Raw genomic sequence first — 19,966 nt, 5'->3', positions numbered from 1 at the left:
CTGAATGTTATTTTGTGGTATGTGTGCAGCAGGAGAAGATGGTAAGAAAAAGATAGGGTAAAATAGTCTTTTTGTTTGACCTATGGAGGTACAGGAATGAAGTATGGAGGTGCAAGAAGAAGCACCGTAATTAATTACATTCACAGGCCAACACTCCTCCAACCACAAACGGCCCACAAGATATAAATATTTTTTTTATTTCTCACTGTTGTTTTCTTTGCACTAAACTAGGGATATACTCTCTAATAAATTTATTTTATAGTTAAAAAGCTTACTAAAAAAGGTTAACAACGAAACTAATAGAAGAAGAAATTATTAATATCAAAATCCTCTTGATTTGCTATGAAGAGAAGAGATTGGACAGAGAAACCTACTAATAATCGATTTAAAATGTAGTTGAGGTAACATGAAATGAACAACAGGTCATGAGATAAAATGTCGGAGTTTTTTGTTTATAAACCATTTTTTTATTGAAGCAATCTTTTTCTAGCTAAAAATAATCACAATTAATAACAAAGTCATTTAAAAATATTTAACACGATTTCATATTGTTTAGATTGAAAAAATTCAATACCAGTTAATTATGTCTTTGTTGAAAACTTCAATCCCTTGATAATTTATACCAATTTATTCTATTTTAATAATTCTTTAGGTTTGTACTGTATTGCTTAAGGGTGAGCATTACAAAAAATTCAAATTGCTAAAAAAGCTGTGTGACAGGTACTTTATTTATTGAGTTAAAATATAGGTATAAAGATTTGAATTGAACTCCCTTCGGGCCGTGCCGTTAGAGAAAAACGGCACTGGAAATCCTATTTATGCAATTATGCCAATCTAAAATGCAATCAAAACCAAAGCATTAAAATAACTTCGTTTATATTATGTGAAACCGAGGCCCATTATTTTTACTGCTATAAATGAAATTAATATTAGGGACCAATGTACCACCACTACAAAGCAAATTAGTTTTAAGTTCAAATAAATGTGATTTGAAAAGCAACCACTTTGTTCACTCTTGTTGGATGACAACAAATGGGATCGCATACAGCCTCGTATATTAATTAAAAAGACAAAATTGTCTGAAACAATCAATCCACATCTTTCTAACACCCACAATATAGTAAAAGACATTAAATTTAAGCAACCGATCTCGGATAATAACTGAATTCAGATATCGAATTCAAATCCAAAAATGTAATACAACCCCAAATCACTTCAGTAGCATAGAAAACCGACAATAAGGATGACATTCCATGAACACACTACACTAGTTTGTTCTCTACTCAAAAGCGTCATCGTCATCATCAGGAAGGGGCTGACTGGCAGCTGCAGCAAGCTCAGCTTCATGCCTGCAAAAGTCACCAATACATAAATTTAGGAAATTTAAGATGAAAGAAACAATCATATCATATCAAATGAGAACAACAATATGTTACAGAGACCTTCATGAATCAAGCAATGCATTTGTGGAATTAAAAATATAAGAACGACATTGAGCTTAAATTATTTTACTTTGTTTGGATGTTAATGTTGACAGAGAAGGAGTATGCGAAACAAAACAGTTCCCATGACCCATGATTAATTGAACTTAACATTATGGGAGTGACTCTTTCCTACAATTCTACTCACTTTTTACAATCCCACTTTGATAAAGCATTTTCAACTCCACGCAAATTGGCAACCATAAAACATCAATCAAATAAAAGTGTGATGGAATCGGAAAAACGATATAGGTCATGACAGATTGACTTACTGTTGCTGTGCAGCTAAATCAATTTGAACTTCTGGTGGAGCAAGTGCAGGAGATTCTACGAAGTGCAAGTTAGGATCACTGCAAAAATGACAGTCGCAAAATATAAGTTATTACGCATTTTTAAATGTAAATCAATAGAAATTATAAAATGAAAGTTCAGTGGCTCTACCCTGCAAGTTTACGAGCAAGATACAAAAATGGCTTCTCAAAGTTGTAGTTACTCTTTGCTGAGATCTCATAGTACTGTAAGTTCTTCTTCCTGTGGAAAGTAACCTGTTTTGCCTTCACTTGCCTGTTCTTGACATCAACCTTGTTACCGCAAAGAACAATTGGGATGTTTTCACATACCCTGAAAAATCATTTAGGCAGAAATTGCCCAAGGTGTCAAATAAACAACACAATTCCCAAAACAATTAGAGACAACATATTCAAAATGGTTTAGAGGTCTTCATTTACGAACCTGCAAAGATCACGATGCCAAGTAGGCACATTTTTGTATGTTAATCGGGCAGTAACATCAAACATGATAATCGCACATTGCCCATGAATGCTGCAATATAAAGAATATAAGGAACCGTGTTAAAAGCACATAGAGTGATCAACATACACAGAGAGAAAAGCTTAGGAGTTTTATATCACGGTAGAATAAAAGATTACATGGACATTTCCAAGTAAACAAATTAAACATTGAATATAAAAATCACATTTCCCCCCTTGAGTGCAGATAATCACACACATCACATACAAGTAAACGTCGAAATAACAAAGTCGCACATGCCATAATGAATTCCAAAGAGTCTACTGTTCTTGTTGCCAATAGTTCACGCAGAAACCAAAAAGGAACTTACTAATATCCATCCCTGAGACCACCAAACTTCTCTTGCCCTGCAGTATCCCAACAGTAGAAGCGAATCTTTCCACAGTTAGTGAAAAAATCCAACGGGTGAACCTCCACTCCAATAGTCGCTGTTTGGGACAAAACCATGACAACAAATGAGATAATCGCATACAAGCACAAATCAATAGCCACAGAATAAATGATAAGGAAAAAGATTGTCACGTTCGTATTTCTTTTCAAATTCACCGGTGAGATGCCTTTTCACGAACGTTGTCTTTCCTGTAAATAAAGACGAAAACTTTCAGTAATGAATAAGTCGATGAATAAGTCGATACCGAAATTGTTTATTGTAGAAAGAACCAAGATCATTACAAAAGAACACCAAAAACCTGACAGACAATACCGATTGCGAAATAACGCAAACCCTAATAAGTGAGAAAAAAAGAAGAAAAGCTGACCTGTGCCACCGTCACCAACGATTACGAGTTTGAAACTTGGGTAATCCACAGTTTGCTGATTGGGCAAAGCCTAGAAATGACAGATCCAATTTGAATCAAGATTCTACAGGAAAATTTAAAAAACAAGTGATTTTGAAAACATAGCATCATACCATAACGGAGAGAGGGTTTGTTGGTGTGGACAGTAGAACTGCGTCGTTTTGAAGCAGTGAGGAGAAGGAGTTCGAGAAGAGAGACGGAGCAAGGGTTTTTATAAGGGCAAGGGTTTTCAAGCTTATTTATAGGTAGATGTAAGAGCTTCTCTTCCAGCGTCAACATGACGCAGCATTCTCCACCCTTGGATTAAATTACAGATTCAATCTCATTTTCAAATTTCAAATCACCACCCCCACAACTGCTTTTGCACGTTATCCTACTTACTGCCACTGCCTATCCAACCCCTGCTTCTTCATATTTATTTATTTATTATATAAAACAAACAATAATATTAATAACTTTAAGTTCATCATACAACTCAGCATGTTAATAGGGTAAAATAACAACTGCATAAACTACTTTATAAAAATTAACAGAAAAAATTAAACTCGATTGAACATTTCAACATTATTAAAATAACAAGTATTACCTTCAATTAAACTCAACCAACAATGTGTTAAGCCATTTCAAAATTTGAATATTGTTTCGAGATATATTTCTAATCTATTCAAAAAGCTTTAAAACCTCATTCATCCTTATTACAAGGATTAGTTCAAACAAATTGTTCACGATCATAATTTATCATCTATATAAATGACATGATTTATAGATTGTGATCTTCACTTTCTCTTTTTTTAATAAATTATTAAAGTTTATGAATTTTGAAACATTGTTAGATTTAAAACATGAGAAATGGATAATGATTTGATTAAGAAAAAAAAGGTTTTTCTTTATCTTATCTTATAAATTGATTAGTCTCTAAAAAGTGTGTAAAGTTTTTTGAAAAAAGGTAGTAGCAAAATATTTTTGAAATTGGTATTATTATAATAATATATAATACAATGTTTAATTATCTGAATAAATATTTAAAAATTAATATTTAATTAATATGCAAATGGAAAAAAAAATATCTAAAGAAAATTATTTTAGTCAAATAATTTGTCTTATGACATTCATTTGACAGCTTATATGGTAGGAAAATAATTTTCTACAGGACAACATACACTCATTTATTATCTTTTAATATTTTTTTTTCTAAATACAAAAAAGTTCACTTTTTAATTATTTTTATCCTTACATCAAAGATAAAATATTAATAAAAATTGCATTTTTATATCTTTAAAGAAAAAAAAATAATATCAAATGAATGTATCAATTATTTTATTGTTAAAAAATATTATTGTCCTTTTATACATTAGTTGTGGGTCTTGGACAAAGATGCGAAAGAAGTTATTTTTGTAATGTTGTTTTCAGGATTATAAATAAGAGGTCACTCAGTTGTATATATATCAGACTCTAATACTTTCACAATTTTATTTTTTTTTTGACAAATTTGTACAGAAGTTTTTTTTCAAGTCATATCGAATTTTTCTTTTCTCTTCTTAAATTAAACCAAACTCTGTTTTCATCCTATGAAAGTGTTATTGTCAAAATTTAATTAAAATATAATTTTGGATAGTTATCGATCTATCTCGTTTTGGATATTTGCATTGCCTTCCAATCCTATAACACACTTTGGTAACAACAATTGTAAGAAAAACATCACTTCATTTATTGTTCATGTTCTACTAATTGGTATGGGGAGGAAAAAATTCACTCCAGAATAAACTTTTTACAGCGTCCAATATATATAGGTTCATGCACAAACAAAATATAAGAAGATGCGGTGACATTTTTGTAATTTTTTCAAATTTTTATGTCTCGGTTGTACAATCGAGGCATAAACTCCCTAAAATTTTTATTTTTTCCGCTGTTTTGATATTTTTAAACAGGTGACAGACTTTTATGCCTCGGGTCAAATCTAACCGAGGCAGATAAATGTTTATGCCTCGGATCTCCTATAACCGAAGCAGATAGATGTTTATGCCTCGGGTCTCTTATAACCGAGACATATTTGATTGCTTTTCGAGTGGAATATGCCTCGGGTTGAATGTAACCGAGGCATATAGATGTTTATGTCTCGGTTTAAAATCAACCAAGACAAAGTCTTCTTAGGGTTAAAAAGAAATCGCGCCACTGTTCGTCTTCTTCGCGTTAGTTTCGATGCGGCGTAGGATTTAAGCGACGAGGATGGTGCTGAGATTGCCGACGTGGTGTGCGGCACCAGAGTCGGTGAAAGGAAACCATAACTTCAGAGAGGGAGGGTGCGTCAGAATTTTTTTTTTTTTTAAATTCGTGATACCCATTAGGTAGAGGTGTCAATTTGGCCCCTAGCCCATGGGCCAGCCCTGACCCACTCTTCATAAAGCCCCCTTTTAGGGGGCCCCCAAATGAGGGGGCCAAAAAAAAGCCCCAACCCCCAAAGCCCCCTTTCTAGTGGGTTAGGGCTAGGGCTAAGGTGGGTTAGCCCCCCAAATAATACTACATTAAGCTATAGTCAAAAATCAAATCAAGCGACCCGAACAAGCCTGATAACCCGGACGGGCTTGACGACTCGGACGAGCCCAATGACAAGGACGGGCTCGACGACCAAGATGGGCCCGACGACCAGGACGGGCTTGACAACTCGGACATGCCCGACAACACGGACGAGCCCGATGACCCAAACGGGCCCAACAACCCGAACGAGCCCGACGAGCCAGATAGGTCCTACGACCCAGACGGGCCCAATGATTCGAACAGGCCGATGACCTGGGCGGGCCCGACGATCCGAACAGACCCAATGATTCAGACAGGCCCAACGACCCAAACGAGCCTGACGAGCCGTATGGCATTAGGCATCGGTTCCTTCCAGAACCGAGGCAGTAACCCTCGCATATGCCTCGGTTTATAACCGAGGGATAAACATATCTTTTTTACCTCGTCAGTATATGCCTCGAGTGTAAAACCGAAGCCAAAAGGTCAAAATAACCGCGGTCAAATTCCTTCCATAGTGATTAAACTTGATAACTTTCAAATGGTTTTGGGTTTAAAAAATTAAACTTGAGAACTTTCAAATGTTTTCAAAGATATGCTTAGGAGAAATGCACTAAATGGTTATCCTTTTCAAAGATTTTGCGCAATGAAAAACCAACCCTATTATTATTTACAAAGTTTGTAATCGATCAAATTAGTAATCAATTAAAACCCACAAAATTAGGCATGATGACACCAAATAATTCAATTAATGGTTAAAGGAAATACAAAGTGTATGTAGCAAATGAACTCAACAATGAAGAAAGTCACTTATCAACATGAATTAAAGTTATTGACATTCACAATCTGTGATCATGACAAGTTATGACACAAATTGTCTTCTATTTCATATAACTCATATAACTTCATTCTGCATTTGATACACATAAGCCGGTTTATCAAATTCTCAAATGTGGTTTACGAAGACTGATCAAGGTTACATCATCGATCACAGGTCCACACAGCGAAGCGAGGTCATCACTTCTCACGGTATAGAAGGTGCTAAGGAACACAATATGCGTTCTTACACCACGAGCCACAAACTTTAAACTTGCACGCTTAAATCCACCTTTGCCTTTGGACTCGTAAGGCACCTTCACACTCTCTTTCCCTGCATACGCTTCAACACCCAATGACCCTACGCAGGAATCACCAGCATCTCCCACAGCAAAAGAGAGAACGTACGTTTTCCCAGGAACGGTTCTAGCCACTTGTGCAATCGCACTTTCTTTTCCTCCTATCAGCTGCACGGCTCTTTTTCCTTCAGGAGAAATGCTCCGAGTCTATGTATTTAACAGCTTTTAGGGACTCCACCACCCATCCCGGTAGGGGAGAATGGTCACTGACGTCGACAATTTTGGGTGGGATAAGCACACCCGATGATATGTTCGGGAACACATATGGTCCTTCTTCAAACCCACCATTCTTCAGTACGTTCTCTGTTGGGTGTAAGAAAACATGTTATATTTTTGAAATTAGAACTCATAACACAAACTTAGAATTTGAATAGTGTGAGTGATTGAGTGTGGACATACTGGTAGTTAGTCTAGGAGGGTAGAGAGCATGAACAGCAATAGAATCAATGATTGGTCCACAAGCAGGATCGTCTTCTTTCCCTGGGTTATGAAAAACCATGTCTGAGAGAGCGTAATCTGCTTGGAAGGACCATGCATAAGCATCCCAACCATTTCCACCGTACACAGTTTGCATTGGGCGAACCACCCAGTCTGGAGCCACAGACACGTTGAGCTTTTCCTCTTGTGCACAAGTGCGTGCCACCACGAACGTGATAGAATAGAACATTCCCTTCACCACTTTTATCTTTTGCTTAATAGAGGCCTCGTTGCCGAGTCTCACCGCATAAGCTCCATTTGGCACCACAAGCAACATGTCATCTTGCTTCTGCCCTGATTTTATGTACTCAACCAAGCCAGAGATCTCCCACCCAGGTATGGCGTGGGCTCCCCCGGTCACCACGGTGCCCTTCATGTCCCCAGCCTTTGGGCCCAGCTCAAATTCTCCGTTTACTACTGATTCTGCAACCATTAGTAATATATTTTGTTAAGTTTATAGAGGAAGTTTGATAGGAGAAATACAATACCAATGAAACCTGAGTCCAACTACATAAGGTATTGACATCACTTTCAATTCAAAATCTCAAGACAATGGATTTATGGGTCTTTATAACAATGGATTTATGGATCTTTATCCTTATATAGTGTTCGGTTCTCATAACACTTGTTAGGCTTACAAAGAGAGTTTTATTAGGGAGATACAACACAAATGAGACCTGAATGCAACCACATAAGACATTGACACCACTCTCAGCCTAAAACCTTAAGACAATGAGTTTATGGGTCTGTATTTTTATATGATGTTCTACTTTATCATTTCTAACCAACGTGAGACTTAGACTCACGGTTGGATTCCTAATATATTTAACACATTGTTGTAATGAATCTAATCAAAATATTTGTGTTTTGTATAGCTTACCATCCCCGTAGGAGAAGGCAACACCATGGAAGCAGCAGAAGAGCGCCAAAAGAAACGGGAGCTTTCCCATGTTAGCTGAACTCTGAAACTGATAAATCTTTAGAAGAGAAAGAGAGAAAATCCAGAGAATAGCTTGTAGCAGAAGAGAAGGAACTTATTGTGGCCTTATATGCATGTTTTGTTATGAAAAGGCACCAAGGTTTGTGAAATAGCAAATATGCCATTCATTCTGACTTTCTTTTTTCACATTTGTGAAATAGCAAATATGCCATTCATTCTGACTTTCTTTTTTCACATTTAAATATGAACTGATTCTCGGATATTTTCTGGTGTAGGTTGCAGACAAAAGCTGTTCAATATCACATGCTCTTCAATGTCCTTCATAGTATGTAATATTATAAACTTCTGGAGTTTGCAGTTTTCAAATGCTACCTTGAATCTTTACCTTTAGGTAAGGAATTTCACAGTTATTACTAGTCCAAGCATATGGAATGTGAATGGATCTTTGTTATATTTAGATCTTTTGTTTGTATAAGTTAATTTTAAATGTGTTGAATTTTAATTTTTTTAAATTATATATTTCAATTATTATTAAATATAAAAAAAAGTAAATGTCAAACGATTATTGATAATTAAAAAAAACTATTATTGATGATATCTTTTAGCGATGTTGACAGAATTTTTTTAGTGATGTTAGCTGAAATTATTTTTATTACAGTGAATTAAATTGACATAAGTTTTTATTATGTTTTTAGTTAATTTTTTAATTAATTGTCTTGTTCATCAATGTCAGCTAAAATGTTTTCTAATTGACATTAGTAAAAAAAATCTAAAATTTTCGAAGTTAATATTTGAAAAAAAAAAATACTAACAAACTAATAAGGTGATGAAAAAAAATAATTTCTGAATACTTTGATAAAAAAAATAATTATTACAGATGTTAATAAAAAAATCTAATTTATATATGTTAAAAAATATTTTCTTTAATATTGAATAACACGATGTTTATTGAGAAATAATAATAATAAGGTTAAATTATTCATTTGGTCTCAATTTTCGTATGTAAATTTGAATTTGGTCCCTCAATTTTTAAAAGTGTTAACTAGGTCCCTAATTTTGATAATTTGTTTCAATGAAGTCCCTTCCGTTAAAATGACAGAAACGACGTTAAGAGCACAATGACGTGGGGCATGTTAAACGGAACTGAACAGTAAAGTGGCACATTAAATGTTGTAATAAATAATTAATTTTGAAAAAACGAAAAATGGTGTGCATTTAATATGTAAGAAAACATGATGAGCGTCTATGTTAGGCTTCAAATTGGAGTTTATTATAGGGTTTGTGTTCGTGGTCGAAATTGGAGGAAGGAGGGGTTTGCAGAAGAATCGTGAGGGTGTGGGATCACATTGCTGGAAAGTTGGCGTTCGAACAACTGAAATCATAGTGTTCTTAGTGGAATTGCGATCTCAGTTTAATTTCTTAAGTCTGCTTCTGAAATTAATCAGCTAAGCTCTCAGATTCCATCAAATGCTTCTAGAATTGCTGCAAGGCCATCCCTTAAAAAGTCTGTTGCTACCCAAAAGAAACCACTTGAAGCACTTGGTTCCTCACCTCCTCCTTCTAGGTCAGCCATGCCTTTTTCTACTGGTTAATTTCTTAACCTAACTAATTTCAATATATAAATGCACAATAATCTTTTGTTTCAAAAGTTTTGTTTGCATTGAAATTGAATTGAGCAAGTTTGAATTTATTGCAGTGACCTAAAGGTTGTAGTGGAATGAGAGTCCCCAAACACACCGTCATCACGGAGAAAAAGTAAATCACTTATATATTGCAATTCTTAATTGTTTTTCAATGCATTTAAATATAAATGACATGATGACACGTTTCAGTCTAACATTCCCACGTCATTGTGCTCTTAACACCGTTTCTGCCATTTTAACGGAAGGGGCTTCATTGGAACAAATTATCACAATTACGGACCTAGTTAACACTTTTAAAAATTGAGGGACCAAATTCAAATTTACATACAAAAATTGGGACCAAATGAATAATTTAACCTAATAATAATAATTTATCACAATAAAAAATAATTTTAATAGTTTAAATAAAATATATAATGTATTAACAAAATTATAATCAACATTAGTAAAAAAATAGTTATTCCAACAATATTTAATTCTTAATGAAATTCATTATCCACTCATCTAAAATTGATGTAATAAGAAAATACGTATTGAGAACAGGTGAATTAAAAAATATATAAAATTTAAATTATTAATTTTTAGGTAAGATCAGAAAGTGTAACTGTCTAACTGTATTTTTAACTAATTCAGTTACTACTACAAAATTTATTTTATTTTTTATTTTTTATCCAAATAACATAATTATTTTTTAAAATTAAAATACTCTATATAAATAAATTATCTCTTAAAATTCTTTGAGGGTAAAAAATGAATGCAACCGGTAAAAGACATGGAAAAATTAAAATCCTTATATCATCAATTTCTTTGCGCCCTAGAGAAACATGGCATGTGCAATTCTTGAGAGGATTACGGCGTCAACCATGTTCGAAACTCAATTCATCTACATTGGTAACAGATATTTTATTATCGTTTTAAATGAACAAACTATGATATATATTAATATTAATTCATATACAGATGTCACTCGTTTACATAAACCTGCCCGGGTCGTTATTGCAAAAGAAAAATCTTAATTAAAAAAAAGGATAAATTAAAAATTTGTTTTATATTTTGATAGCATCTTGATAAGGAAGAAGTTTTCATTTTAAGAAATAATTCATTTCATAATTTTCAAATCTAAGAATAATTATGTTAAATTTAATTTATAGGCTTCAAATTTTTATTGTCTTGTATTCTTACTCCAAAAATGTTTTGCACAACTAATTTTGGTTTCTAATGTAACATCTCAACATTCGAATAAATGTATTTGTAAAGAACGTACATTTCTAATATTAAGCAATCAGACAATTCTCATAAATAGACAAAATATAAATTATTATTATAGTTTGTAACAAAAAAATCAGTTCATAAATGAAGACTGCTAATACACATTATATAAAAAATTTACTTATACATAACTATTATATCTTGACTCTCATACCAGATAAAATGCCTAACATCACGTTTACCTGCAGACTCATCTATTCATGATCATCGGAAAGAGAACATAAAAATCAACTTAGAAAACAAAAGGTGAAGATAAATTTGCAATCCACAATACTCAAATGAACAAACAAACTTTGTACAATCAGCTTACATGGAAAAGATTTGATATTCAATGCCGATAAAGAGTCGTGACTTCCATGTACTAAGTCGTCAAATGAGTCACGTTGAGACAACCCAAACTTATACACATTGGCCCACAGGTGCCCCACCAAGATGGCCCGAATGAAAGACTCAAACCTACATGATCCATCAAAGAAAGTCCTACCACACTAGATAGCTTTGAAACTTCCCATGAGAAAACCAAGTCTTATGTGGCTACGTGTGCTCGTTAGATTGTATGGGGTTCTATGTTGGGCCCACTCTTTGTCACCTTAGGAAAATGGAATTATCGGCTATCTTTCTACAAGCCTTGATTGAAAATTTTGATGTTATGTTGTTTCCAAAAGTGCACTTGAATTCCAGGTTTTCCACCTAGGTATAGGTGTATATTAATTCCCTTTGATTTTAGTCTTGATTTTTCTCTCTTTTTACCCCACATATACCTTGGTCACATTACAAACCTTGATGGAAGTCTTATCGATCTTGATCGATCTTGAGTGTATTTCTAATTTGATTGGTGCGATTAGATGTTGATTATGATTTTTCACTATTTGATTTTATTGTTTTGATTTGTTTTTGACAGGTTGGAATACTTGAAATTAGATTAGTTTATTCTTTTATCATAGACAATTTTAAATTAGGAAGGTAGATTGGTTTTTATATCATGGACAATGTGGTGATCTCTCATGATGTTCAAAAGAATACTTATATTTACAATTGCTACATAACCTAATGGCCAATGGTGACTGATTCGTTAATTATGGTAACATACATCCTATAAACATTAAGAAGAAGTTGCTTGACATATTTTATACGCCATTTATAATTTGGGAGTAACGACATTTCTAATCACAAACATGACAAACTTAATTGTCTAAGAGACAAACAAAACTAGAAAAGACATGACTTCTTGTACAATTTTTGTAGATAAAAGTTGTAAATGTACATTTTTCCTTGACAAAATTATGAACATACAATTTTTGTAGACAAAATTACAAATAAATAATTTTTATATACAAAAATTGTGAATGTACATTTTTTTCTCAGAAAAATTATGAACTACAACTTTTTTTGAACAAAATCGCGAAAGTACAATTTTTCTATACAAAGTTGTGTTCATTCAATTTTGGTAGACAAAATCGTGAACGCATGTTTTTTTTTTTCTTTTTTACTTCAAACAAAACTGTGAACCTATCATTTTTCTAGATAAAATCCTTCTCGCACAAATTTGCATCCTTTTATGACACATTTTTCCTTGAATTATTACTATAATTTTTTATATTACATAATATTTTTCTTACAAATTTATTAAAACATTTACAAGAAAATAGTTTTTGTTTAAGAAACTTATTTGCAAACTATTAAAATAATTATTTTTATTTATTATTTTCATATTTTATTATAATGAAAAACATAATTATATTTTAAAAAAATACTAAATTATATTAAAATATAATCTATAATGAATATTCATACTCAGATACACCATTTCCACCCACATAATTTCTTTCATGGGAAGAAATTTAATCTTACAATAATTTTTGTTCTTCATATTTTTAATATATTATACTTTTTATTTTATTTTTTCACTTGTAGTATATTATGTTTTTGCGCTCCTAGAAACAATAAGAGAGACCGTAAATGTTGATTAACATTATGAATAAAATTGGATGCGATTTGTTTTACTCCAAAGGAGACTTGTTTTTCTGTCAAGTCATTAACTATTTGCACACAACATTAATCCATATGTGTTACTCAACTTACACTAATTTAATTTATTAACGAGTATGGGAGTGTGAATGTTTTGAAATCGAGAAGAAATGATCCAACATGCACTAGGATTCATTTTTGTAATTTATAATCAAACTTGTGGACACAAGAAATACATCCTTTTGGATAATAAATAAAAATTGATTAGTATATTTTAACACTTTGTACCAAAACTAATACGTAGCTCTCAACTTATTTTTTTATTATGTCTCACTTATTTGCCTATTTAAACTTTGTACTAATACGTAGCTTTCCACTTATTATTTTATTATGCCTTACTTATTTGTCTATTTTTTTCTTCAAGGCAGCCACCTAGTGAAAGTAATAAGGGTTAATTTTTGTAACTTATAATCAAACTTGTGATACATAAGAAGTGATCCCTTTGGATAATAAATAAAAATTGATCAGTACATTCTAACACTTTGTACGAAAACTAATACGTAGGTCTCCACATATTTGTTTATTATGTCCCACTTATTTGCCTATTTTTGCCACTTAGTGCAAGTAATAAGGGTTGATCTTTGTATCTTATAATCAAAATTGTGGTACATAAGAAGTGCATCCCTTTCGATAATAAAAACAGTAATAGATAGCTCTCATCTTATTATTTTATTATGCCCCACTTATTTGCCTATTTTTTTCTTCAAAGCAGCCACCTAATGAAAGTAATAAGGGTTATTTTTTGTAACTTATAAAACTTATGATACATAAGAAGTGCGGATAATAAAAAAAAATTGTTTAATAAATTTTAAAACTTTGAACGAAAACTAATACGTTGCTCAACACTTATTTGTTTATTATGCTCCACTTATTTGCCTATTTTTTTTCTTTAAGGGAGCCACCTAGTTAAAGTAATAAAGGTTAATTTTTGTAACTTATAATCAAACTTGTAATACATAAGAAGTGTATCCCTTTGGATAATAAAAAACAATTGTTTAATAAAGTTTAAAATTTTGTACGAAAACTAATATGTAGCTCTCCACTTATTTGTTTATTATGCCCCACTTATTTGCCTATTTTTTTCTTCAAGGCAGTCACCTAGTGAAAGTAATAAGTGTTGATTTTTGTAACTTATAATCAAACTTGTGATAAGAAGTGCATTCCTTTGGATAATAAATAAAAATTGATCAGTATATTTTAACACTTTCTACGAAAACTAATATGTAGCTTTCCACTTATTTTTTTTATTATGTCCCACTTATTTGCCTATTTTTTTCTTCAAGGCAGCCACTTAGTGAAAGTAATAAGGGTTGATTGTTGTAACTTATAATCAAACTTGTGGTGCATGCCTTTGAATAATAAATAAAAATTGATTAGTATATTTTAACACTTTGTATGGAAACTAATACGTATCACTTCACTTATTTGTTTAATATGTCCCACCTATTTGCCTATTTTTTTCTTCAAAGCAGTCACCTAATAAAAGTAATAAATGTTATTTTTTGTAACTTATAATCAAACTTATGGTACATAATGGTACATAAGAAGTGTGGATAATAAAAAAAATGTTTAATAAATTTTAAAACTTTGAACAAAACTAATACGTTGTTCTACACTTATTTGCCTATTTTTATCTTCAAGACAGTCACCTAGTGAAAGTAATAAAGGTTGATTTTTGTAACTTATAATCAAACTTGTAGTACATAATAAGTGTATCCCTTTGGATAATAAAAAATAATTGTTTAGTAAAGTTTAAAACTTTGTACGAAAACTAATATGTAGCTCTCCACTTATTTGTTTATTACGCTCCACTTATTTGCCTATTTTTTTCTTCAACGGACCCACCTAGTCAAAGTAATAAGGGTTGATTTTTGTAACTTATAATCAAACTTGTGGTACATAAAAAGTGCATCCCTTTGGATAATAAATAAAAATTGATCAGTATATTTTAACACTTTGTATGAAAACTAATATGTAGCTCTCCACTTATTTTTTTATTATGTCCTACTTATTTGTCTATTTAAACTTTGTACGAAAAGTAATACGTAACTCTCCACTTATTTTTTTATTATGCCCCACTTATTTGCCTATTTTTTTCTTCAAGGCAGTCACCTAGTGAAAGTAATAAGGGTTGATTTTGGTAACTTATAAACAAACTGGTGGTACATAAGAAGTACATCCCGTTGGATAATAAATAAAAATTGATCATTATATTTTAACACTTTGTACCAAAACTAATACGTAGCTCTCCACTTATTTTTTTTATTATGTCCCACTTATTTGCCTATTTTTTCTTCAAGGCAGCAACTTAGTGAAAGTAATAATGGTTGATTGTAGTAAGTTATAATCAAACTTGTGGTACATAAGAAGTGCATATGCATTTGAATAATAAATAAAAATTGATTAGTATATTTTAACACTTTGTACAAAAACTAATAGGTATCACTTCACTTATTTGTTTATTATGTCTCACTTATTTGCCTATTTTTTTTCTTTAAAGCAGCTCCTAATCAAAGTAATAAGGGTTATTTTTTGTAACTTATAATCAAACTTATGGTACATAAGAAGTGCGGATAATAAAAAAAATGTTTAATAAATTTCAAAACTTTGAACGAAAACTAATACGTTGCTCTACACTTATTTGTTTATTATGTCTCACTTATTTGTCTATTTTTTTCTTCAAGGCAGTCACCTACTGAAAGTAATAAAGGTTGATTTTTATAACTTATAATCAAACTTGTAGTACATAAGAAGTGTATCCCTTTGGATAATAAAAAATAATTGTTTAATAAAGTTTAAAACTTTGTACGAAACTAATATGTAGCTCTCCACTTATTTGTTTATTACGCCCCACTTATTTGCCTATTTTTTTTCTCAACGGAGCCACCTAGTCAAAGTAACAAGGGTTGATTTTTGTAACTTATAATCAAACTTGTGGTACATAAAAAGTGCATCCATTTGGATAATAAATAAAAATTGATCAGTATATTTTAACACTTTGTACGAAAACTAATATGTAGCTCTCCACTTATATTTTTTATTATGTCCTACTTATTTGTCTATTTAAACTTTGTACGAAAAGTAATATGTAGCTCTCCACTTATTTGTTTATTATGCCCCACTTATTTGGTTATTTTTTTCTTCAAGACAGTCACCTAGTGAAAGTAATAAGGGTTGATTTTGGTAACTTATAAACAAACTGGTGGTACATAAGAAGTACAACCCGTTGGATAATAAATAAAAATTGATCATTATATTTTAACACTTTGTACCAAAACTAATACGTAGCTCTCCACTTATTTTTTTTTATTATGTCACTTATTTGCCTATTTTTTTCTTCAAGGCAACAACTTAGTGAAAGTAATAAGGCAGTGGCGGAACTATTGAATGACATAGGGGAGCCATGGCTCCCCCAATTTTTTTTTGGAATTTATTATATAATATATATATATATATATATGTATATATATATTTTTAAAATTATATTTATATATTATTTATATTAAGTTTATATTATGGAAATTATAATAAAAGATAAAATAAAAAATTTAATGGAGATATTGATTTATAAAAGAGATTATCATGAAAGTGTATGAGGAGAAATAAATACAAAGAGATAGATTGGAAAACAAAAGTTAGGAAACACATAGATTGAGATTGAAGTATACATTCACATGATCTCTCACAATGTTAGTATCTTATTATGATCTATGTATGTTAGATTTATGATTCTTTTAGTATGTTTCTTCAAATTAAGTTTATCCCAAATTAGTGTAAACCTAATTATGATTTTAGGGATTCTTTTATGAAATTTGTATGAACCCTAATTATACTTTTTCTCAAATTATTATAACCCTTAATTATGAAATTTAGGATTTTGTGTTTTCTGCTTACTATGGTAATTTTTTTTTAAGTTTTGAATTTATACTTATTTAATTAAAGTGGTATGAGTATTGTTATGTTTTGCATTGTGGTAATTGTGATTTGTGAATATAAATTTTATCTTTTTCTAAATAGGTGATATGTGATAAATTTATATTAGAAAGATTATGATAAAGAGTAAAAAAATTGATTATTTTTTTAAAGGAGAAGGTTTGTGATAAAGATGAAAAAAGTGCATATACGTTTAACTTTTCATGAGAACCAAGAATTCAACACAAAGAAAAACAAATCTCTAAAGTTCATAGAGTTATATATAATGAATTTAAAAATTTATTAGAACGCAATCCAGGAAAAACATCGTCAAATTTGACAATACCCACTCAATAAATTGATGAGGTACGAAGAGCTTATCTAAAATGATATTCATGGTTTGGTATCATAATATAATAGCATGATATAATAGCGAATAATAGTCATATTTTTTTGAATTCTACTATTATGTGTGCTTTGTTTTAATAAGAGGAAATGAAGAGAAAAAATGAAAAACTTTTTTTTTCTAACTAAAAAAATTATATATAACAAATCTAATTTGGCACCCCTAAATATTTTCTCCAAGTTCCGCCACTGTAATAAGGGTTGATTGTTGTAAGTTATAATGAAACTTGTGGTACATAAGAAGTGCATGCCTTTGAATAATAAATAAAAATTGATTAGTATTTTTTAACACTTTGTACGAAAACTAATACGTATCATTTCACTTATTTGTTTATTATGTCTCACCTATTTGCCTATTTTTTTCTTCAAAGCAACCCCTAATAAAAGTAATAAGGGTTATTTTTTGTAACTTATAATCAAACTTATGGTAATTAAGAAGTGCGGATAATAAAAAAAATGTTTAATAAATTTCAAAACTTTGAACGAAAACTAATACATTGCTCTACACTTATTTGTTTATTATACCCCACTTACTTGCGTATTTTTTTTTTCTTCAAGGCAGTCACCTACTAAAGGTTGATTTTTGTAACTTATAATCAAACTTGTAATACATAAGAAGTGTATCCCTTTGGATAATAAAAAATAATTGTTTAATAAAGTTTAAAACTTTGTAAGAAAACTAATATATAGCTCTCCAATTATTATTTTATTACGCCCCACTTATTTGCCTATTTTTTTTCTTCAAGACAGCCACCTAGTGAAAGTAATAAGGATTAATTGTTGTAACTTATAATCAAACTTGTGGTACATAAGAAAAGCATCTCTAGAAGAATAATTTTTTTTTAATAAATTTTAAAACTTTGTAGAAAAACTAATATGTAGTTCTACACTTATTTTTTTATTATGTCCCACTTATTTGTCAATTTGTTTTCTTCAAGGTAGTCACCTAGTGAAAGTAATAAGGGTTGATTGTTGTAACTTAAAATCAAACTTTTGGTACATAAGAAAAGCATCCCTAGAAGAATAATTTTTTTTTAATAAATTTTAAAACTTTGTTGGAAAACTAATACGTAGTTCTACATTATTTGTTTATTGTGTTCCACTTATTTGCCTATTTTTTTCTTCAAGGCAACCACCTAGTTAAAGTAATAAGGGTTGATTTTTGTAACTTATAATCAAACTTGTAATTCATAAGAAGTGCATCACTTTGGAAAATAAAAAATAATTGTATAATAAAGTTTAAAACTTTGTACAAAAACTAATACCTAACTTTCCACTTATTTGTTTATTATGCCCCACCTATTTGCCAATTTTTTTCTTCAAGGCAGCACCTACTGAAAGTAATAAGGGTTGGTTTTTGTAACTTATAATCAAAGTAGTGGTAAATAAGAAGAACATCCCTTTGGATAATAAATAAAAATTGATCATTATATTTTAATACTTTGTACAAAAACTAATACGTAGCTTTCCACTTATTTCTTTATTATGTCCCACTTATTTGCCTATTTTTTTTCTTAAAGGCAGCCACATGGTGAAAGTAATAAGTGTTGATTTTTTTAACTTATAATCAAACTTGTGGTACATAAGAGGTCTATCCTTAAGATAATAAATTTTTTTTAATAAATTTTAAAACTTTGCAAGAAAACTAATTCGTAGCTCTCCACTTATTTTTTTATTATGTCCAACTTATTTGCCTATTTTTTTCTTCAAGGCAGCCACCTAGTGAAAGTAATAAGGGTTGAATTTTGTAATTTATAATCAAAGTTGTAATACATAGGAAGTGAATAAGTAATTGTCTGATAATTAGCAAGGAATATACGTCTTTCTACTAAACAGGATGTATTGAATTCATAAATCATTAGATACTTTTTTTGAATGTCAACTAAGTATCGTAAGTAAATTGCTCCCGGTTGTTCACTTATTTGATAACCAGAGTTATTCTTTGATAAAAGATCACTATGAGTAAGACTCAAAAGAATTTGATCAATCCTTTTTTCTGTTGTTAAGGTAGAAAACTGAACCAAGAATTCTTTTTCTTTATCATCAATCGAATCAGTGTTCGAGACCCAGGATTCTATTTGACTTTGGATAATAAAAAGTAATTGTTAAATAATGTTTAAAACTTTGTACGAAAACTAATACGTAGCTCTCCACTTCTTTGTTTATTATGTCCCATTTATTTGCCTATTTTTTTCTTCAAGACAGCTACCTAGTGCAACTAATAAGGGTTGATTGTTGTATCTTATAATCAAACTGTGGTACATAAGGAGTGCATCCTTAAGATAATAAAAAAAATTGTTTAATAAATTTTAAAACTTTGTAGGAAAACTATCATGTAGCTCTACACTTATTTCTTTATTATACCCAACTTATTTGCTTATTTGTTTATTCAAGGTAGCCACCTAGTGAAAGTAATAAGGGTTGATTTTTGTAACTTATAATTAAACTTGTGTGGTACATAATAAGCGTATCTTTTGGATAATAAATAAAAATTGATCATTATATTTTAACAGTTTGT

General features: G+C 30.8%; 1 protein-coding gene and 1 pseudogene across 3 annotated transcripts; both read right to left on the bottom strand.

Annotated features, from left to right (window-relative positions):
* Positions 1-1,023: 1,023 nt before the first annotated feature.
* LOC114162159 (GTP-binding nuclear protein Ran-3) lies at positions 1,024-3,375 on the bottom strand. 2 transcript variants are annotated; one of them, XM_028045950.2, is made up of 8 exons: positions 3,202-3,375; positions 3,050-3,119; positions 2,814-2,870; positions 2,602-2,719; positions 2,214-2,303; positions 1,923-2,102; positions 1,754-1,831; positions 1,024-1,349 (listed from the first exon to the last, which is right to left on the bottom strand). In XM_028045950.2, exons 1-8 carry the CDS (start codon positions 3,202-3,204, stop codon positions 1,280-1,282), a joined length of 666 nt encoding a protein of 221 aa, XP_027901751.1. In that variant the 5' UTR covers positions 3,205-3,375; the 3' UTR covers positions 1,024-1,279. The 2 variants fall into 2 exon arrangements, with proteins under 2 accessions (XP_027901751.1, XP_085523274.1); XM_085667148.1 differs by lacking the exons at positions 2,814-2,870; positions 3,050-3,119; positions 3,202-3,375 and having other exon boundaries at positions 2,602-2,753.
* A 2,954-nt stretch (positions 3,376-6,329) lies between these two features.
* Positions 6,330-8,295, bottom strand: LOC114164347 (BIIDXI-like protein At5g11420; annotated as a pseudogene). The gene is made up of 3 exons (XR_014984736.1): positions 8,132-8,295; positions 7,174-7,674; positions 6,330-7,077 (listed from the first exon to the last, which is right to left on the bottom strand). The product of XR_014984736.1 is annotated as a BIIDXI-like protein At5g11420 (transcript).
* Positions 8,296-19,966: the final 11,671 nt, after the last annotated feature.

The sequence above is a fragment of the Vigna unguiculata genome, chromosome 9 (genome assembly GCF_037176805.1).
Source record: "Vigna unguiculata cultivar grain cowpea cultivar isolate G323 ecotype 2 chromosome 9, ASM3717680v1, whole genome shotgun sequence".
In the NCBI taxonomy this organism is placed as follows: Eukaryota; Viridiplantae; Streptophyta; class Magnoliopsida; order Fabales; family Fabaceae; genus Vigna; species Vigna unguiculata.
This window is presented reverse-complemented; position numbering and strand designations above follow the sequence as displayed.

Excerpts from the sequence above, each read along its gene's own strand:
- LOC114162159 (XM_028045950.2), bottom strand. Across the intron at positions 2,871-3,049 it reads CGTTGGTGACGGTGGCACAG|GAAAGACAACGTTCGTGAAA; the intron begins GTCAGCTTTTCT and ends CTTTATTTACAG. Across the intron at positions 2,304-2,601 it reads GGTCTCAGGGATGGATATTA|CATTCATGGGCAATGTGCGA; the intron begins GTAAGTTCCTTT and ends TTTATATTGCAG.